A 22,649-nucleotide genomic window follows, 5' to 3' on the forward strand; every position below is an offset into this window, starting at 1 on the left:
CTTGCGCATGACCACCTTCCGCGCACGCGCTCTCCTCTCGTTTCCTGCCGGCAAGAGTGCAGGAGGTGGGGCATCCGGGTCCCTGGGCGGCTGCTTCTGGCCCCGGAGCTCACTAGATCGGTCCCTGCCAGACCAGGAGGTGAGGCCACCCCATCTGCCGCCGAAGCATGCACGTTGACGCGCGTACACGCCCCTGGCCCCCTGTTCGTCTTCAGAGGGCCGAGGAGGAAATTCGAGTTCGTAATGAACATTTTCCCTTTTCAAGCGCCGGACTCGGTTCCAAGCCCGCACCTCCTGCCTCCTGGCGTTGACAGCCCGAGTAACCCTAGGCCTGCGACGGCCTCTTATATTTCCCCCAGGCCTGGAGCTCCGCTGTGGTCCTTGGAGTACCCCTGTTAACCCAGACCCGCAGCGAGCGCAGCCTTTGCGTGTTGCATTTTCGGACCGCCCGGGGTTGTCACTGAAGCTTCGGCCGCTGGGAGCTGTCCACCCCCACCCCTTCCTTATAGGAAGACACTTGGAGACTACCAGTGTGGGATCGTTTAACTGGGGCGTTTTGATGTATTTCTGGGCCAGGGGAGGGGTAAGGGTGCTGTGCACCGAGCAGTGGACTAGAAAAAAGAAGGCTGAGTGCTCAGTCAGGCTCAGCTGATGTTTGATCTTGGTGCTTTCAGTTTTCCAGTTTATGAAAAGGATTAATGACATGTTTTGCTAGATGTATTTGTTCTGGAACAGGGCCTTATTTGCAATATTTATTAAAAAAATATTTTTACTCTATTCTTTCTTTTTTTGTTGTTACCCTTGTCTTTTAAAAATCAGTTCTTAGATTTTGCCTCCAAGAAGTTATGTCAGTTTCCTCCTAATGAAATGAGAAGTCTGACTTTTCATTTCTTAGTGGTTATATTATTAAGCAACATTAAAAAAATTTTACGAGTATTTTTTAATTTGTTACTTTAAGGTGTGAATTTAAAACTTCAGTAATGGAGTTAGCCCACAGTTTATTGCTAAATGAAGAAGCTTTGGCTCAAATCACTGAAGCAAAGAGACCAGTATTTATCTTTGAATGGTTGCGATTTCTTGATAAAGTCTTGGTTGCTGCCAACAAGGTATGGTGTTTTTTTTTCTTTTTCCCCCAGTTGTGTTAACATACTGGAGAATATTATGTGTTCATGACCTGTGAGAAAACACATGTTTTGGAAAGGTCATGGGTCACTTATGGAACTTGAGACTATTATACTGTAATAGGAGTTTCTTGTCTGTCCTTTCTCTATTCTGTGGCAAAACTCAAACTTCCTCTAAATCCACCGTGTTGCCTACTTCAAGTCTCTACTTGGATAGCTAATTGTGACTGGAGAAAAACATGATTATGCGACCTTAAATTCATTATCTGCAACTTCAGGTGGTCCCTCAGTGCTGCCTAGCAATCCCAATATCTTCATTTATCTTTCAAAGGCGTAAATAATAGATTTTTCTTACTTTCTGTTTTCTTCTTCCTACATAGTCTATTTCATCCAAGTCGCTTTTCATTTTCTGTGTGTTTTCTTTTCTCTCTTTAAAATTAGATACTTTCCTCAAACATCTGCCAATCTTTGGCTGTCCGCTCAAATTTAAGTTAGCTGTGAAAAGTTTTTTGGGCAGGGTGGTTAACTGAGCTTCACCATAGGCTAGTCTGGTTTTATGAGGAACCTCTGATGTTAATATCTTAAGTTTCTCTTGGCTAGTCATTCCCCAGAAGAGACTTTTCTACTAGGGCAGAGGTCCCCAACCCCTGGGCTGCGGACCTGTACTGGGCGGTGGCCTGTTAGGAATTGGGTTGCACAGCAGGAGATGAGCAGCAGGGTGATGAGCAAAGGATGCTTCATCTGTATTTGCAGCTGCTCCCCAGTGCTAGCATCACCTTCTCAACTCTACCTCAGATCATCAGGCATTGGAGTTTCACAGGAGCACCGGCTCTGGTGCCAAAAAGGTTGGGGACCACTGTCCTAGGGTATATGGCTAGCTGCTTAGGTTCTAAGAAGTGAAGGAGGATGCTGGGACTTCAACGTTCAGTATGCAAACTTTCGTTTAATTCCCTTGTTTTCAATGCAGTTTTCATAGCCCACAACTGTGCCTGAGCTCCTTAAGTCCAGAATGGTGGAGAGAGGTGCGGGAGTCTTATAGCTTCTTAGGTTCTCAACCATTTCTTCTAGGCACAACTTTACTCCTCCATAAACACCTAGAGCCTGAAAACAACAATAAAACAAGTATCAACTTTTAGAGGGTTCTTTAATTTAGGTCTCTTCTCAGCTTTCCCTGTTGGGGATACCTGGCTTCCATATTTCGCATTGATTCTTTTCTGATTTTCTTTATACTTGTGGATTTGTGCTTTTGTTGCTGTTGCCCTTTAGTATAGTTTTAGTAGGGTTTCTTTAACTAGAAGTTTCTATTTTCTCTTAACCCCCTCCAATTAAGTATGTGTCACCATCACTCTACTGAAACAGCACTTGTCTATCAGTGATCTCAAATTGCCCAAATCGATGGTCAGTAATCTGCCCCAATTGACTTGACATAGTTGATTTTCTACCTTGAAACACTTAAAATATTTTTTGTTGTGAAATTGAAAAGTACAAAAGAGTACATAAAGTTATCTAAGTCATGAAGCATAATATTAACATCTGTACACCTTCCACCCCAATTAAAAAATTGATTGTTTTCATTACTGTCGATGCATACTTAGTGTTAAGGTTCTCCTATTTGTGATTCCCAAAACATAACTTCTTTTAGTTCTCTTCTTCACTAATTACTCCTTATTTGTCATTGTTGTTGTTGGCTCTTTTTCAGTTCTGTGCACTTTAAAAAAAATCTATTGATACTTATTCCTTCAGGGATATTATCTAATTGCATGAATTTTACCACCATCTTTGCAAGAATGACTCCCAGATATCCAACAAGCTGATCTACCGCTTTCTCTTGGATATCTAGAACCAAATTCTTGATTTCCTCCTCATAAACCTGTCCTTTCCCCAATTCTCTTCATCTCAGGAAATGACCATTTCACCCTTCTAGTTGCTCTGTTAATAAACCTTAGAGGCATTTTTGACTTCTCTTTTTTACTGAAACTTCACATCATATTCATCAGCAAATCCTATTGGTTCTATCCACTAAATATATTCAGAATTAAATTACTTTTCATCATCTCTGTTATTAACAATCTTATCTTTCTTCTGGATTATTGTGAAAGCTTCTTAAGTACTCACCGTGCTTCCACCACGTACCTTGTAGAGTATTCTTAGCTCAGTAGTCAGAATGAGCATCTTAAAACATTTAGATCACTTATCACCTCTACATCACCTTCTCACTCAGAATAAAACACAAAGTTCTTATAATGATGTATAAGACACTACACAGTCTGGTCCCTTCTATGCTTCTTATTTTATCTTTTACTTTCTGTCTCTTACTCTGTTCCAGCCAAACTAGCCTTCTTGCAGTCCTCCAACTTATTAAGCATGCTGCCACATCCAGGTCTCTGCCTGGAACATTCCTCTCCCAGGTATTTGCAAACCTCATGCCTTCACTTCTTTTCAGAGAGGCCTTTCTTTACTGACCTGTGTAAAATAGTAAGAACTCAAACTATTTATTTGTTTCTTTGATAAACTCTGTATCTCCCCTCTAAAGTGTAAACTCTGTGAAGGCAGAGACTTTGTCTGTTGTGTTCACTGTTACCTGGAATAGTGTATGGCATATAAGTGCACAATAAGTATTTCTTGAATGAATGAATGAATTTTTGGTATTGATCATGGGTAGATCTGAATATTTTTTCTGTTGTCTAGGGCTCTTCAGAGTTTCTTATGATTTCCTTCACTGACCTATGAATTTTTGGATTGCTGACTTTGCTTTTAAAGGGAGCCTTTCTGGGTTCTAAGACATCAGTTGTCCATACTCCCAATATTTTACATCTTTGGACTATTGGTTTATTTCTTAGTAAGTTGGTATGGAAACTTTGGGTCTAGAGCAGTCACTTTTATTGGTAGCTAACTCTTTGACATTGGAGGAGAATGAAAGAATATTTAATCTGGTAAAGAATGGTTCATTTCTTACTGAACTCATCTTGAAAATGCTTGTTTATAGTTTTATGCCTAATGTAATATAGATTTTAATTATTAGGGTACCTTAACTGTTAAGTATTTTTTTATTTTGACTAAAGGCAACAAAAATACATATTAAAAAAACTGATCCTGTTCTTTATTTTTTTTTATAACAGACTGACGTAAAGGAAAAGCAGAAAAAACTTGTTGAACAATTAACTGGATTAATAAGTAGTTCACCTGGACCACCTACACGAAAATTGTTAGCTAAAAATCTTGCAGCCCTTTATAGCATTGGGGACACTTTCACTGTTTTTCAAACACTTGAAAAATGTAATGATATTATCAGAAATAAAGATGACACTGCAGCCTACTTACCAACAAAATTGTAAGTACTTGCTTTCAGATGCCCCTTGAAAGTTGTTTTTAAAGAGTAACTTAAAAATAAGGGGCTGCTGATTATAAAGATCTTTAGTTAGATGGAACCTGAGGCATGCCGCTGACGAAAAATGCTCTAAGTAGGTCTGGGGAAGGGGTTCTAATTCAGCATTTGCTCCATTGCCACTGGGACTTTGAACTAACTATAGAGAATTGGTATGTTGTCAGCAATATGCACAGCGATCTTTTGGTAAATTTGGAAAGAGGTAATATTCTTGGCTGAGATTGCGAAAAGTAAAGAATTTCTAGGTGATGGGATTGAGGCAGGAATGGGCAAACTATAGCCAACTGGCCAAATCCAGTCTGCTGCCTGTTTTGTAAATAAAATTTTATTGGGACGGAGATATGCCTGTTCATTTAGGAGATAGATGTTTTCATGCCATAATGAGAGTTGAGTACCTGAGATGGAGACAGTTTTGCCTGCAAGTTTGCTGACCCCTAGGTAGTGGTCTTAATCCAATTCCTAGCACATTCTGTGGTTTGGGTCAAGGACAGACATTTTCGAAGCAAGTTTCGAGGATAATGGACATAGGGATACATCCTGTCAAAGAGTCAAATAAGAAACACAGCAGTAATAACACTGTGAGGAGTGGTGTGGGAGGAAAAAAATAACCACAGAAACTTAGCTGTCGTGTGAGGGAAGAGAAGTGTCAAGGGAGGCTTCGCAAGGAAGTATCAGCCAAGGAAGTTCAATACTCAAGGAAGGACACATGGAAATTAGCCTAGTAAAGGGTTAAGATAGGAAGAAGGGAAAATGGATATGATAGGCTAGGGATTGGCAAGCTTTTTGAAAAGGGCCAGATAGTAAATATTTTCGGCTTTGTGGACTATCCAAGTGTATCAAAACTACTCCCCTCTGCCACAGATAGTACATAAGTAAACGAGCATGCCTGTGTCCCTATAAAACTTTATTTATACAAACAGATGGCAGGCTGGATGATGGGCCAGATCTGGCCTGCAGGCTGTAGTTTGCCAACCTATTTTCTAGACAAAGGAAACTTCTAATGGGAAGCAAAAATGACTTACTTATGCCTTATTTATATTGCTTTTTGAAAAGATATAAAATAGTGGAGGAAACAAGTTGCAAGGGGAAGATGATGAGTTCAATTCTGGGCCTGCTGATTTTGGCATACCAGTGGGAATATCCAAGTGATGGTGTGTAGTAGGCAGTTGGAAATCTGGGTCTAAATTTCAGAAATCTGCGTTGAGAATGTAGTTTTGGTGAGTGGAGAATGGACACTTGAGAGTAGGCTGAATGCTTTGGTGTGGATAAAGTTATCTAGGAAGAGCATAGGTGTGAGGAGAGAAGGTGCCAAGGATACAGCTCTATAACACCAGGACCATTATGGTAGCCTACAGAGGAAATGGGGAAATTATTCTGAACCTGGACAGAGGTTTTTAGGTCCGTTTTTAACTGCATAGATAAGTTGTGATTAAATGTTTTGTTGTTTGGGATAGATGTAGATCTCAAAAGTTTTAAAAGAGATTAGTGAGTATTAATGCTTTCCAGTTATTTTGGAGTTTGAAGCTATGTTGATACTTTGATGATTTAGTTTCCCACCACTTAGCAAATCAACACATGATTTTATAATTCTGCTCAAGTAGAATTTATTATATATTATTATTTGTATATGTTTATTATTTATATGTATTTCTAGTGGTTTCTTGGATTCTGTTTAGGAATTTCTTAATATATTCTGGCATGCGACCTCAGTCAGCTTTGTTATCAGCCTGGAGAGTACTGAAAAAGGCATTGGATTTAGAGTTAAAGAGGTGAAGGTCTATTCCCTGATTCTCCTATTTATTACACATATGAGAGTGAGCTAATTTATGTAAATTTAGCTGAATTCTAAATTCCCTCAGCCTTAGAGAAGTTGCTCAGGACTCATATCTATTAGATGTCAGGTTCTAAGATTTAGGCACATTTGCCAGACTCCAAAGCATATGCTCTTCACCTCTATGCCCTACTCTGGCTTCTAAGCTAAACTCGCAGCTATTCACTTATTTACATGGGTGGTTTCCTCTCTCCTGAGGAGATGGGCTGCTGTTACATTTCTTCTTCTGTGTAGCCATATGTTCCATTAAAGCCATTTAGATTAAATTTTACAAGTAATTGTTTACTATAATTTGTATATTAAGAGGCAGAAGCTGTGAGCAATACAAGAATATATAACATAGATTCTCTGTTTCTGGAGCTTACATTTCCATTGGCAGGATAAGATATAGCCATATAAAATGGTCAAGTCACAACATAGAAAACAATATAATTTTGTCAAAATGAGTGGTCGACATTGTTATATATAATGAGAGAAAAGAGGAGTCTTTGTGGATTGACATAATTTGAGAAGTCTTCATAAAGGGGAAACTTGGGTTTCTTTCCAGAGGATGGGTATGATTTCTTATGTAAATATATATTCTTTTGTTTTCCTAACAAGAATAGAATTTGATTAACTATGGTATTTGTTGTAATTATAAAGAATAAACAAGATGTTTTTGAAAGTTTAAAATTAAGGATTTATAGCCAAAAGTCTCCTGTACAAATACAAATTTATTTCTGAAAATGAGAAAGTATGATAAAATTGTATTATGAACCTGAACAATGACTAATGAAAGTGTCACTTCTTACAGGGCTGCAGTGACTTGTGTTGGAGCATTTTATGAAAAAATGGGGAGAATGCTAGGCAGTGCATTTCCAGAAACAGTAAATAATCTTTTGAAATCTCTGAAAAGTGCAGAGGTAAGTTTTACAATAAATATTAAAATGTTTTGCTTGTGGCAGGAGTTAAATGTCAGTTAAAAATATATGTTTGCCTTTTTCTGTCACTGGAGTATTCACACTGCTTAGTAAGGAGGTAATTTAAAATTATTACTTGCCCTTCTTTTGATGTACATTACCTCATATTTCAGGGAAAAGGGAAAGAATGCTTTCCTTGACAAAGAATAGGTTTACCTATCATTTTTTATTTAGCCCTATAGATTTTTTTTGCATCACCATTTTATTTTTTGTGCCATAGCTAATATATTAGTTTCCTAGGGCTGCTGTAATAAATTACCACAGATTGAATGTCTTAAAACAACAGAAATTTATTGTCTCACAATTCTGGAAGCTAGAAGCCTGAAATTGAGATATCAGCAGGGTCATGCTTCCTCTGAAGCCTCTTAGGAAGAATCCTTCCTTGCTATACTAGCTTCTAGTGGTTGCTGGCAATACTTGGCATTCCTTGACTTACCTTGCTTTGTAGATGCATCTCTCCATTCTTTGCCCTCTTTCACACGGTGTTCTCTATATGCACCTGTGTTCTGACTAAATTCTTCTAAGGGTACCAGTCATTGGATTAAGGCCCACTCTTTTCCAGTATGACCTCATCTTTACTTGATTTTATTAGCAAAGACCTTATTTCCAAATGAAGTCATGTTCACAGATAACAGGGCTTAGGAACTAAACTAATCTCTTTAGGTTCGGGGGACACACTATTCAATCCACAAAAACTCTTATCAAGTAAAAATAGTTCTGTTTTGTCATGTCGCTTTGTTATTACTTCTGAAAATTTCTTGTAAACTTGAAGTTAACTGAAAATAGACTAAGCCCTGGCCTCTGATGGTCTAATTCCTTTGTCTAGGAAAGCTAAAGGTTTCTGGGATGACAACACCTCTTCTGGGAACTATTTGCCTATTCTTGTGATAAAAATGAATTGAAGACATATTGTTAGGCATTAGGCATATAAAGATGAATAAGACCTCAAAAAGCTTACATTCTAGTGAAAGAGATCGATTTTTGAATAAGTATACTATTAGAAATATGAATCAAGCACTATAAGAGTATGAAAACAAGAGTTTGAATTTGTCACAAATAGATGAGAGTTTGGCATATGTGACAAGGTTTTTAAATGTGTTAGATGTTTTCTTTCTCTTTTAGATGGTTTATATTACTGCTTAGCTACTTTTTACTTAAGCTTTCACATTCTGAAAGTTTAGATTCTTGAGATATGATACCAAAACTTTTGATTTTGTCTTTATTATGCTGCACTTTAACAAGTCATGGAAACACTGGAACGTGTTTACTTGCTATAATTTAATTTCTCAGGAAGTGTTAACTTGCTATAACTTAATTTCTCAGGAAGATACTATTTAATTGAGGTTAGTAATTATTTTCACCTTTCAGAAACTTTCTAGAAAAATTAATTTTATTTTTTTAAACTTACTGTTTACAATTTAGAGATAAGACCATGAGGCACAGAAAACTTTTGTGTTTTGATATGTTCTTGTTTAAATGTGGAGTTTGCTTACAACATCCTTTTTGTTTTGCTTTATTTTCATATCTAGTCTCAAGGGAGAAGTGAAATCTTAATGAGTCTACAGAAAGTTCTAAATGGACTGGGTGGTGCAGCAGCTTCCTCTCATCGTGATATTTACAAGAATGCCAGGTCCCTCTTGACTGACAGGTCGATGGCTGTTCGATGTGCAGTTGCCAAGGTTAGTACTGGACTAGTTTACAATGATGCTTCTTATCCTATTTGCTCTTAAATGATTTTTTTTAAATGATTTTTTTTTTTAATTTAAAAATTTTACCACTTCTGGACCTTTACCTGAGGAAATCCAAAACACTACTTCAGAGGGACATGAGAATCCATATATTCATTGCAGCATTATTTACAATAGTCAAGATATGGAGGCAACCAAGGTGTCCATCAGTGGATGAATGGATAAAGAAGAGGTGATACATATATACAATGGAATATTAATCAGCCATACAAAAAGAATGAAATCTTGCCATCTGCAACAACATAAATGGACCTGGAGGGTATTGTGCTGAGTGGAATAAGTCATACAGGGAAAGACAGATGCCATATGATTTCACTTACATATGAAATCTAAACAACATAATAAACAAAACAGAAACAAACTCATAGATAGAAGAGAACATTTTGATGGTTGCCAGATGGGAGGGGAATTGGGATGGGTGAAAAGGGAGAAGGGATTAAGAAGTACAAATTGGTAGTTGTAAAACAGGGGGATGTGAAGTATAGTATAAAGAATATAGTCAACAATATTGTAATAACCAGGTATGGTGTCAGACAGTCACCAAATTTATTGGTGTGATCACTTTGCAAGTTATATAAATGTCTAATCACTATGTTATATACCTGAAACTAATATAATGTACGTTAACTGTAATTAAAAAATTATTTAAAAAATTTTAAAAATGTAATGACATACTTTTTGTCTTCATGGATTAGTTTCATTTCATTTGTTCTATAATAATATATAAGTGGAAGCATGTAGTATGTGTTCTGGCTGCTTTTTTTGGGGGGGTCTGGCTTCTTTCACTCAGCATAATTATTTTGAGATTCATCTTTGTTATTACATGTATCAATAGTTCATTCCTTTTTATTGCTTAATAGTATTTCATTGTATGGCTGTATCTCAGCTGGTTTATTTCTTCACCTGTGATGAATATTTGCAATGCTTCTAGTTTTGACTAATACAGGAAAAAGGCTGCTATGAACATCTGTGTACAAGTTTTCATATTGACACATTCTTTCATTTCAGTTTGATAAATACTTAGGAATGGAATGGCTAGATCATATGCTAAGTTTATGTTTAACTTTTTGAGAAATTGCCACTATTTTCCAAAGTACTTGTACCATTTTACGTTTCTGCCAGCAGAGTATAAGACTTCCAGTTCCTTCACATCCTCTCTAACAGTCTTTTTAATCATAGCCCTTCTTATAGATGTGTACAGGTATCTCACTGTAGCTTTAATTTTTATTTCCCTAATGTGACTAATGATGAGCATATTTTTTGATGCTTTTTTGCCATCCATATCTAATTCGAGAGAATCTATTCAAAACTTTAGTGCATTGTTTTATTGAGTTATTTGTTTTCTTATTGACTTTTGTGAGTACTTTATAGTTTCTTCATATGTTTCTTTATCAGATACATGGTTTGCAAATATTTTTTCCCAGTCTGTGGCCTTTTTATTCTCTTAATAGTGCTTTTCTGAGAAATTTCGAATCGTTTAAAAGTCTGATTTATCAATTTTCATATATGGATTATGCTTTTGGTGTTCTATCTAAGACAATTTTTCCCAACCCAAGGTTTCTCCTACGTTTCCTTCATAAAGTTTTATACACTTAGATATATGATCAATTTTGGGTTAATTTTTGTATGTAGTGCAAGATGTGAATCAAAGTTCTTTTTGCACATGGATATCCATTCATTCTAGCACCTTGTTGAAAAGACTATTTTTAATTTCCTAGCTTGCCTTTGAATCTTTGTTGAAAACTGGTTGTCCATGTACATGGACTCTGTATTCTGTTTCATTGCTTATCTTGATGTCAATAACTCTTGATTACTATACCTTCATAGTAAGTCTTAAAATAAGCTTGTGTTAGCCCTTCAACTTTTTCTTTTCCAAAATAGTTTTGGCTAGGTCCTTTGCATTTTCATATGAATTGTAGCTTATCAATTTCTATAAAAATAGCATCCTGAGATTTTGATTCAGGTTCCATTGACTCTATCTGAGGAGAGATGACATCAATATTAAGTCTTCCAACCCATGAACATGATATAACTCTCATTTATTTAGGTCTTTGATTTTTCTTAGTAACATTTTGTTGCTTTCAATGTACAGGTCTTGCACATCATTTGTCAGATTTATCCCTAAGTATTTAATATTTTTATGCAATTTCAAATGCTGTTACTTTATTTCAATTTCTTGTTGTTTGTTACTAACATATAGAAATAGAATTGATTATGTACATTGATCTTATATTCACCAACTTAAACTGACTTATCAGATGTTTTAGTAGATTCTGTCTGATAGTTTACGTAGACAATCATGTCGTCGTCTATAAATAAAAGCTGTTTTATTTCTTTTCCAGTCTGAGTACTTTTTATTTACTTTTCTTTCCTTATTACACTGACTGGCTAGATCCTTCAGTACAATATTGTATAGAAAACATGAGTGCAGACATTCTTACCTTGTTCCAGATCCTTAAGGGGGAAACATTTGCTCCTTGACCATTAAGTATCATGTTAACTGTTGGCTCTTCTTGATGACATTTATCAGGTTGAGGAAATGCCTTTTTATTCCTAGCTTTCTTAAAGGTTTTATCAGGAAAGGATGTTGGATTTTGCCAAATGCTTTTTGATTTAAATTTAATTTCTTGTGTTGTTTCTGTTGTTGCTGTTTTCTAATTAAACTCTTTAAGAAAATTATAGATTTACATGCAATTATAAGAAATACTATAGAGAGATTTTTATAAACTTTTACACAGTTCCTCCCATGGTAATATCTTGTAAAAGTATAGTACAATATTATAACCAGTGTAATAGAATAGTGACATTGACACAATCCGCTGATCTTGTTCAGTTTTCCTCAGTTTTACTTATATTCTGTTAAAGGCTTTTTCAAGCATTTATTGAGATGATCATTTGACTTTTCTTTTTTAGTTTGCTAATGTGATAAATTACATTGATTAGTTTTAGAATATTAACCAGTCTTATTTCTAGGATAAACTATTTGATCATGATATATTATCCTTTTTATGTATTGTTGGATTAGAAGTGCTAAAAGTTTGTTTAGAATTTTTACATCCATGTTCATGAAGGATATTGGTATGTAGTTTTATACTCTTGGAGTGACTTTGTCAGCTTTCAACATCAGAGTAATACTGGTCTCATAGGATGAGTTGGGGAAGTATAAACTTCTCTTCAATTTTCTGGAAGAGTTTGTGTAAAACTGGTATTATTTCTTGCTTAAAAGTTTGATTAAATTTACCAGTACAGCTCTCTGGGCCTGTTGTTTCCTTTAGGAGGAAATACTAAACTACAAATTCAATTTTTAAAATGGATATTGGGCTATTTAGGTTATCTGTTTTTTCTTGAGCAAGCTGTCTACTTCATCTAAGCTATCAAATTTATTGGCATACACTTTATAATATTCCTTTTTTCCTTTTAATATATATTGAATCTGTAGTGTCATGACCTCTATCATTCCTAATTTTGGTAATTTGTGTCTTCTTTCTCATTTTCCTTATCTCTCTGGCTAGAGATTTATCAAATTTATTGATTATCTCGAAGCAGCTTTTGGTTTCTTTTCTTTTTCAATTTTCTTGTTCATTGATTTCCCCTCTTATCTATATTATTTCCTTTTTTTCCCTGCTTACTCTGTGTTGAATTTGCTCTATGTCATCTCGTTTCTTAATGTGGAAGCCGGGTTATTGATTTGAGACCTTTCTTCTTTCTAATATAGGAGTTTAGCATTAAACATTTCCACCTAAGTACTAAAAACTTTCTCCAGGCAGTAAGCTGGGACTGTTGTAGGGCTCACCTTGTTTGTTTTCCATCTCTTAAGGATTATTATCCTTTATCACCCAATGTCCAGTATCTTGAAACTGTCGTTTCATATATTTTGTCCAATATTTTGGTTATTTCAGGAATATAAATCTGATTCTTGTTACTCCGTCTCTGGAAATGGAAGTTCTAGGATGTAATTTACTTTTTTTTTTTTTTTTTTAAATTATAGTGTCTACTAGAACTACAGAATGAAGCTGTGTTCATGTGGACTGCTGAACTGGAAAATATAGCCACTCTCTGCTTTAAGGCTTTGGAAAACTCAAATTATGGAGTACGAGTGGCAGTGTCTAAACTCTTAGGAACAGTCATGGCTACAGCATTGATGCCAAAACAAGCAACAGGTATTGTTGTTTGCCAACCCCTGATCTGGACTGTAACAGATATTTGAAAGTATATGGAATGCTTCCTTCTAAACGAGTTATTGCTTATAGTCAAGTCACTTTAAGGGATTTAAATTGTTAGGTATCTTTGTCTACATTTTTATAAAGTCAAAGTACCCAAATGGCATTTTCCTTGGTATAGTTAAGACATTTTTATGATGGTAATGTATAAGGTAATATATAGCAAGTATGTTGGAAGTATAAGCAAGTAAGGTTTATGAAATGGTTTTGTATAATGTTTGAGGGACTGGAATCTGGCACTTTATGTGCTTTCTTACTTTAAATCTCTGATGACTAGATTCCCATTTATAGCATAGTAATTTTTCATTTTTTCTTGACCATGAGTGAGCAGAATCAGGCAGCTTTGATTTTTCATGTGACTTCTGCTCTGCCTCACAGTTTCATGGAGACACGTCAGGGACAGGTGTGTATAGATATTGAGCAAACCCAGCTCTGCTATTGTCTGCACTCCTATTACATCTCCATATAGTAGAAAGAGAATCAGATGTTATAAAGTCAAGTCCTAGGTCTTATGTTTGTTAGCTATGAAACCCTTTGAGCTTTAGTCTCTTCATCTTTAATGATAATTATTTCAACCTGTGAATTAGATGGTGACGATGATGATGATAGGTAACATTTATAAAGTGCTAACTATGTACCAGGCACTGAATTACGTATATAGCAGAATTGTTTTACTTAATCCTCACAAAAACCCCGTGAATCATAAATACTGTTGTTATTCCTATTTTATATTCAAGGAAGTTGGGCTCAGAGAGGTGGTGTAATATATGTTTTAATAAGTCTTCTGTTCAGTGTTTGAGCTGAAATTAAAACCGAGACAATGAAATTCTAAAGCCTACATACCTAATCATGAGCTTTAGGATTATATATGTGAAAGGACTTTATAAAATAGAAAGCTCTAAACCAGGGATGGCAGGTAGATTGCAGTCCAGTGACATTTTAGTCCATTGCTAACTGTTTTATAGAAAGCGTGGTCCTGATAAAGTTTCTTTATGTCCATCTCACAGGAATGAGGGCTGTCTGTGATCAGTGAACAATATCTCCTGTGGGCCTGCATTGCTCTTGTTGTGTTACATGTATCAAGGTTAACATCATTATCAGACTGTGTTGTTACAGATTTATTGAATTGTTTTTAATTTTCTAGTTTCCTCTATTTTTCTTAGTATTTTTGCTTCACATTGAATTTATTTTTACAAGCACATTGTAAGTGTTAAGATAATAAGAAAAACTAAATGACCCTATCTCCTTTGTAATTTAGGTCCGCCTAAAAATAATTACTTGAATTATAAAGCGAGATTATTAGGAAATATTAACTAATAGCAAAATAGACTTGCTTATATTTGACCTTTCTTCCTGAAAGTCATGCGCCAGAATGTGAAGCGAGCGACATTTGATGAAGTCTTAGAGCTCATGGCCACAGGATTTCTGCGAGGAGGGTCAGGGTTCTTGAAGAGCGGCGGAGAGATGTTAAAGGTTGGAGGGTCCGTAAATCGTGAAGTGAGAGTTGGAGTCACACAGGTCTGTAATTCATGTCTGTAAAAGAGTCCTGGTCATGTCACTTGTGAAAATTCACGGACAACTCTTATGAAATAACTACACACAGAGATTTTTAGTATTGTTTGTTTTATTTCAAAACATTTCTTTTACCAAATGAATGAATTACGTTAAATTCCAAATTACATGCTTATGTGGAAGGGTAGATACTTAATAATGTGTAAATAAGCCTATGTCCACTATATTTATATAAATATCTAACCAAATTTTCCCATATTTTATTTGTGAGAAAATCAGATATGAAATAATTTAGTTTTAATTGAAATTATATTCAGGTAGCTAGCTTGAGGCATTTAATAAATTTAAATGTTGTACAATGAGCCTGTAGTTAAAAATACTGGTTAATACTTTAGATTTCCATCAATGATTAATCATCAATGTAATTCTGAAATTAAACCTAACTTGGAATTATAATTTGAAAATAATAATTAACACCAAATAAGATGTTATGGTTAACGACCTAATAATAACGTCTAATAAGATGAAATGTTTCTTTGTGATCTTATTAGTCAAAATCACTCCAACTATTCCTTATTCCTGAAACAACTATAAAATAGAAGAAACTGTTTTTATCTTACAGTTATAAGCAAGTGCTTTGTAGCTTTAGTATTTATTTAGGATGTTAGGGTTCTTATATTCTTATAACCTATTACCTTTTTCATAACCAGGATGAATTCAGCTTTTCTTCCTTGCTTTACTGCTCTCTGTATTCTTCATGAAGCTATTGTCTTAAGAACCATTTTTAGTCAAAGGTACTTCTACCAGTAATTCCTATGCTAGAAGTACTACAAAGGTCTCAAGTTTTAAATTTTCTGTATTTTAGTCTCAAATATACTTTATTTGCATGCCATTATCAGCTGTTTCTGTAGTTGATTTATCTATAATTTCAATTCATTTATATACATTTGTTTGAAGTTTTATCTTTATTTATAGGCATATGTTGTTTTCGTAACAACATTGGGTGGTCAATGGTTGGAGCGTAGCTTTGCTACATTCTTGTCCCATGTACTTGATCTGGTTTCCCATCCTCGGGCGACGCAAACACATGTAGAGGCTGTGTACTCAAGACGATGTGTCTCCTTTATCCTAAGAGCTACTGTGGGCAGTTTGCTAGGCGAAAAAGCCCAGATTGCAGCTGCCAAAGAAATATGCCAAGCTATCGGCAAACAGATGAAAGCAGTAGGTAAGGATTGATGTAATAATGTGTTTTGTTGTTGATTACCTTAGTCATTTAGTTATTATTATTATTAATAAATACTAATAGATCCGATTAGTTTATATATTTTTCTGGACTGTGTTTTAATAGTCATTTTATTGAGTATTCTTATTTATTATTAAAACAACATGTAATTTTAGTGAAACAATTTTTAAAGATTTAGGTAGCATGCTTGTAAAATTAGGTTTTCTGTTTTATTTCAAGTACTAATACTGATTTTATAGCTCTCCTGGTATGCAGCAGCACTGATTTGTTCTCTGTAAGAGATAATCTATTGTGATTTTTGGAGCCTGTTGTTTTATAAACACATGTCGTTGTTGGGATTTTTTACTTCCTCTATAGGCTTAATATGAAGACTCAGAGAAGAACAATCAGGTAGCTATTAGCCCACTATAGGATATACTATAAAACTTCATTAATTCATACATAAAAGAAATCCTTTTCTGAGAAGTATCAATTTTATAAATTTTTTATTTAATAAATTGTTATTGAGTGTCCGAGATTGCAGAGCAGTAATTCAGGGTTTGAATAATGAGTAAGATAAAGTTCCTGCCTTTATGGAGCTTACAATCCAATTAGGGAACTAAAGCAAAGTAAAATGCAAAGTCTATAAGACAGTTTAGTTTTATCTCTGTTGAGAATATACATTAATTAGGCACATTATATTGCCTAATAGAGGTCTTTAATAATTTAATGAATAGATAATTAGTAATTTATATTTAAAAAATATAAATTAAATATTTCATAAAATTAATAAAAATAAACTCACAGATAGTTTAGTTATAGTTTTTGTTGTTTATAATAGTTTACTTAGCAAATCATGTTTTAAATGTATAGGGCTAACTGAAAATTATGAATTGTGAATTAAAGGGTATTTAAATAAATGAGATATCATTCTTTAGATGTGCTAAAATAGTAATCTTTGATTCATAACTTGAAAAATGTTTTTACATTGATTCATTGAAGAAATGTTTGAGTTCCAGAAACACTGCCAAATGATGAGAATAAAATAGAGAACCAGAAACAGATAGCACCTGTTCAGGGAGCTTATAGTTTAGTAATCAAAGAAAGAATTCAGAAATATCTAAGAAGTCCAGAAGTATCTAAGAAGAAAAGAGGTATTTAATTAGAGTCCATAATGTGTTAATCTGTTCTATTATTCTACATTATATATTTTATAGTCTATTAATTCATAACGAATGCAAAAAAGGTAAGAAAGTTTTATTGTCATTTAAAGATTATTAATCTTTAAAGGCAAAGATTAGCCAGTTGATTAAAAACATTCTAAAAGCAGAATTAAATGTAGTGCTATATATCTAGGATTTGTGGACCAGAATGTATTCTCAATTAGTAATCTGACAAGGGATTTACAGTTGTTTCATATTAAATACATTTCAAACCTAGTGGAAATTAAAAGGTGAGAGGAGGGAGCAGCAAAGCTAATGGAGATTTTAAGGAACATTCCAGAAAGAAGTTCTAAACCCACTTTCCTTATAGATCCACACTACCAATATATTGCAGTATTTGAAATATCATTAATAATTATAAGTAACAGTAATAGCTGCTAACATTTATTGAATGTGTATTGGGAGCAGCATTGTGCTAAGTTCTTGTATGCATTGACGTTTTAATCATCACAACACTCTTTGAGGACTTCCCTTTCAGCAGATGAGGAACTTGAGACTTAGATAAATCGATTATCTTCCCTGTTGTCACATAGCTAACATGACTGGTGGAACTGGGATTTGAACCCAAGTCTTCTTTTTCTAGAGCCTGTGCTTTTTGTGCCCAACAGTTTGTTTCTGCTTACTAAATTTAAGTTTTAACCCTGAAAGCAGACAAAATATCTCAGTATATATTTAAGCATTGTCAGTAAGGCATCAAACAATGTTTAAGTTACTTCAGTGTTAACTACATGTTTCCTGCTGAGAAATTACTACATACAAAATTTTTAACACTCAGACATCAAATGAGATATTATAGGAATATAAATTGTGTAGATCGAAAAATTGTATCACAGTTTAATTTGCCCTCATCAAATACATGATTTTGTGTTTCCAGAAGCCGTAGTGAATGATACTAGTGGTGAAAACAAATCTGGGGCAGCAGACATCGCAGCAAGCCAGCATGTGATGGTCTGTGCCCTCCAGGAGCTTGGGAGCCTGGTGCAGAGCCTAAACGCCACCGCATCTCCTCTTATTCAGGAAGCATCGATAGGTATGATATCCACTTACTTGTTGGAATGTTTTTTCACTATTTTTAAAAGTCAGGTAAGATTGATATTTAGTTCCTGATTAATTGCATATTGTCAAATTAGTTTACATCATTTATTAAAAAAATTAAAAAGTTGAGTTTTATTTAACTTAAAATTCACTGTGATAGTCAATCTTGAATTAAATAGTGAAATAAAGTTTGGGAGACAAATCAAGTCATGGTAGTTTTGTTTCTAATTGACTAAAATTTGTCAAATACTTTAATTTTACATCAACATTTATATTTTATTGGATATCATACTGTGTTTTTGTAGAAAATGTTCCTTTAAAGTAATCTACTGTTTATGAGATAATATATGTTTTTTGGCTAAGTTCTGAAAGTATCTGTGTATAACCATGACAATTATGATTTTAATTATTGTGTTGTACATAGTCTTTTAGCTTATGGAATCATTTAACTTCATTAAGGAGTAATTTTTTGAGTATTTCTTTTTTAGGACTTTTGGAGACTGTGACTTCTGTGCTTCTTCATCCAAGTATGGCTGCTCGACTTGCTGCTGCATGGTGTTTGCGCTGTGTGGCTGTGGCATTACCTTTCCAGTTGACACCGTTTCTAGACAGGTGTGCAGAACGCCTCAACAACTTGAAGACTTCACCAGAAGCTGTTAGTGGATACAGTTTTGCAATGGCTGCCTTGTTAGGTGGAGTTCATCAGTGTCCACTGGGCATTCCTCATGCCAAGGGAAAGGTAGGACAGAGATCCTAGGATCATGGGTGGTATCACGTGGGCTTTAGTCTTTATTGGAACACCGTCTGTGTTTAATGTTGAACTGTGTGATCAAACGACAACAGTTTTACCATGATAGTATAAAATATAGTGTCCTACTAATATGGAGTTGACAGATCCTAATTAAAATTTGATATTTAATTCTAACATAGAAATAATAGGTTTTATTTAGGTATAGTATCACTTTATAAGGGGAAAAAAACTTATAATAATTATTTAGAAAGCAGAGCTTTCCTTCAGCTTTTAGAAATAAAAATCGACACTGCTGTATTCAGAGATGTCAGGAGAATATGCTATTTCTATATTTAGCATTTTGATATATGAAATAAAAGTTGAATGGTTTTAATCAGTTCTTTTTCTTTCTACTGTACCTCCCATTATCGTGGTTTTCTTCTCAGGAATATTAAGTGTTTATATAAATATTTACAACTTTACATAGGCAGATTGGGGCTGGATTTTTTACTCTTATTTTTTCTGGAACATTAGGCCCATGTCCATTCATTCCTGTGAGTTCCATAGCTACTACTTGAATCTAGGCTTATATCCCTCTCCGTTATACAATTATCTCCTCACTGATTATCCTTGAAGTCTTTTTCTCCCATCTCTCCCACACCATTTTCTTATTTCACATTTGCTTGGAGACACTTAGTGACAATTTCATATTTCACATTTGCTCGGAGACACTCAGAGAATAAAATATAGCCGCCTCTGTTTGGTTAACTGGCACCTTCATAATTTACTTTTATTCTAATTTCCCACTGCTCTAGTCAAACTAGTCATCTTGCTTTCTTCGCATGCTGTTTTCAGCCTCCATGCCTTTGCTCATGCTAATCTTTTACATTAGAATTTCATCCCCTTTCTTGTTCACCAGTACCAAACTTTTCTGTGTTTAGAGGCCCAATTCAAGTTCCATCATGATACTCAATCTATGATAGCCTTTCTGACCATTACTACATCTCTACCACTATTTTGTCATTGAATCATGTGCTGCTGTTACTTCATATTTTTCCTGTGTCTTCCTAAGACCATAGCACCGTAAGATTAGTTTAATGGCAGTTTCATTATAGGACTTCAACGAATCTTTGACTATAGGATAATAGTACTGATAATAGTATTGTTAAATGGTTATATGGACCCAGTACTCTTCTTAGTGCTTTGCTACATTAATTTATTTAGTCCTTGCAAGAGTGAAGTAGGTACTCCTGTTATTCCTATTTTGCCACTAAGGGAGCTGAGGCAGGGAGGTTAAGTTGCCCCAGGTCAGAAAGCAGGAAGCGACAGAACTGGCATATGAACCCAGGCAGTCTCGCTCATTAACCTCACACTGTTCTGGTCTCCTCAGAGTCATCAGTGCAATCGGGATTGAGTGGGTTTTAATTGAGTGGGTCTCTTTAGAAACAAGTTAACAGAAACAAGAAAAAAGGGAAAACTTCTGTTATAAAGTACACTAGCTATGTATTTTCTTATTTGATTTCTTTAACTTGTTTAAATTGAAATCCAATTCTAAACTTTTTTTTGCAGATGGTAGTTAGTATTGCCGAAGATCTCTTACGAACTGCTGCCCAAAATAGCAGGCTCTCTTTACAGCGCACCCAAGCTGGATGGCTTTTACTGGGAGCACTTATGACTTTAGGTATAACTTATGAGTTTTAGATATAATTTAGGTATAATATTTGAGTAGGATTTTGTCTTATTTTAAATTTGTTAGTGGACTGTAAAGAAAATTTAAAAGTGTTCAAGTTCACATTCTCGACTTTGAATGAGGTTGTAAAATGGTAAAGATATTTTTCTCATCATTTGGTAGTAAATTTTTCTTTTTGGCAATTTCTACTTAAGCATATTTTATGAGAAAGTTGTCAAGTTCCACCTTTACCATCAGAACAGCCATGGTCTAACTGATTAGCTTAGTGTTAATCAAAAGAGATGAGATTATACAGGGCATGTTCCATCCCCAAAGTGAAGGCCAGTGATGTAATTTTAGCAGGGTGATAAAGTCATGTTTAAACGGTATTGTTGGTGCTGCCTTCTTGGTGTTATCCTTATGTGCTTCACTTTCCTAAGTGCTATGACAAATCTAAGATGCAGGCAAAGTATAGCATTGTACATAGAACAGAAATACATGTTATCATTGTGATGGGATACATCTACCTTTTAGTTCACATGTTTAGCTTCTACTATAAAAAGTGTGTGTGTGTGTGTGTGTTTGTGTGTGTGTGTGTGTGTGTGTGTGTTTGTGTGTGTGTACAAAATTACTCTCCACTTTAAACATCTACCTTTTAGAAATTATTTGATCTGGTTTTCTAAAGAAAATAAAAAGTGGTAACTCTTTTCTAGAAATTTATGTTAGGTATGTTAATGATGTGTTAAATGAATTCGTTAGCAATGTATATATAGGTTCCTAGTTCTAAATATACTGCTCCTTCATAAAACTAAATTAACTATATAAATTGTCCCTAAAATGTAGGGCTATATATATGTATGTAAGTGGGAGAGGGTGTATATGTTTATATATTTATAGAAAAGACATCATAAAATGTGCCCTAGATATATTTTATTATTGATAATATGTAATTCACTATTCTGAATATATTTGAGTAATTTATTTTAGGTTACTTTTTGTGGATTTGTTTTATGTTTATGTGCTAAAAATATTGATACTTTTAAAAAAATATTGATACTTTTTAGGTGAATTTTATTATGCTTTGAAAGATTGATATATATATATGTCACCTACTGAATAATAAATATTTTGAAAATGTTAATACTAGAGATAATGTTAATACTAGAGATAAATGATAGCCATTGTTAAAGCTTGTGTGGGGCTCTTTGACTTTTATTTGTAATGGATGTTACATGTATGTATAGTTTTGTATTCTCATTTTCTCGGTTAGGACCATCGGTCGTTCGTTACCATCTGCCCAAGATGTTGTTATTGTGGCGAAACGTTTTCCCTCGTTCTTTAAAGGAATTAGAGGCTGAGAAGGCCCGAGGTGATTCTTTTACCTGGCAGGTAACATTGGAAGGCCGCGCTGGAGCTTTATGTGGTAAGAACTGAAAGACATGTACTTTCAGAATATTATTTTATTACTAAAATGTTTGTGAAGTGAAGCAAAATTACTGCTTTGGATTTTTATTTTGATATATAATGGTAAATTTATAGACTTAGATTTAGGAAGAAACTTCATAAATAATCTAAACTAGTTTGCTAATTTTGTAATAAAATGAAGCTGAGACTCTGAGAAGGAGGATAGAGTTAATGGTAAAACAGGAGCTAGAACTCAGGCCTCTTAATTTGCAGTTACCACCATCTTCCACCTATCACAGGAGCACCACATAAAAAACCTACTGGATATTTAAAGGAAAAAGAAACTCAGGATTACTGAGTTTATGCTTAGTCTTTTCCATACAGATAAACAGCTGTTTCCTTCTATCATTATCAAATCTGCAAACGATACATTTTTCAGACATCAGCATTATAAAAATTATGAATAAAGTTTTTGCTCAGGAGTCAGCAATTTACAGGAAAGGCTCAAATTTTATTTCATTTGGAAACCAGAATTACACTGGGTGACCCTGTTTTTTTTTTTTTTTAGTTTGTCTCAGGGTGTAAAGTGC

General features: G+C 34.6%; 1 protein-coding gene across 2 annotated transcripts in view; it reads left to right on the plus strand.

Moving 5' to 3' along the window:
* The first annotated feature begins 30 nt into the window (after window positions 1-30).
* The window catches only part of HEATR5B (HEAT repeat containing 5B), a 73,916-nt gene continuing 51,297 nt past the window's right edge, over window positions 31-22,649 (plus strand). The window contains exons 1-12 of one of the 2 annotated variants that reach the window (XM_039887399.1): window positions 31-139; window positions 959-1,106; window positions 4,241-4,452; window positions 7,131-7,239; window positions 8,826-8,975; window positions 13,033-13,204; window positions 14,625-14,782; window positions 15,752-16,001; window positions 18,096-18,251; window positions 18,745-18,995; window positions 20,556-20,667; window positions 21,926-22,078. In XM_039887399.1, the coding sequence (XP_039743333.1) occupies window positions 981-1,106; window positions 4,241-4,452; window positions 7,131-7,239; window positions 8,826-8,975; window positions 13,033-13,204; window positions 14,625-14,782; window positions 15,752-16,001; window positions 18,096-18,251; window positions 18,745-18,995; window positions 20,556-20,667; window positions 21,926-22,078 (1,849 nt within the window). In that variant the 5' untranslated portion in view covers window positions 31-139; window positions 959-980. Of the gene's footprint in view, window positions 237-958; window positions 1,107-4,240; window positions 4,453-7,130; window positions 7,240-8,825; window positions 8,976-13,032; window positions 13,205-14,624; window positions 14,783-15,751; window positions 16,002-18,095; window positions 18,252-18,744; window positions 18,996-20,555; window positions 20,668-21,925; window positions 22,079-22,649 lie in introns of both variants that reach the window. The other variant, XM_039887400.1, reaches the window with a different exon arrangement.

The sequence above is a fragment of the Pteropus medius genome, unplaced genomic scaffold, assembly GCF_902729225.1.
Source record: "Pteropus medius unplaced genomic scaffold, Ma_sr-lr_union100, whole genome shotgun sequence".
In the NCBI taxonomy this organism is placed as follows: Eukaryota; Metazoa; Chordata; class Mammalia; order Chiroptera; family Pteropodidae; genus Pteropus; species Pteropus medius.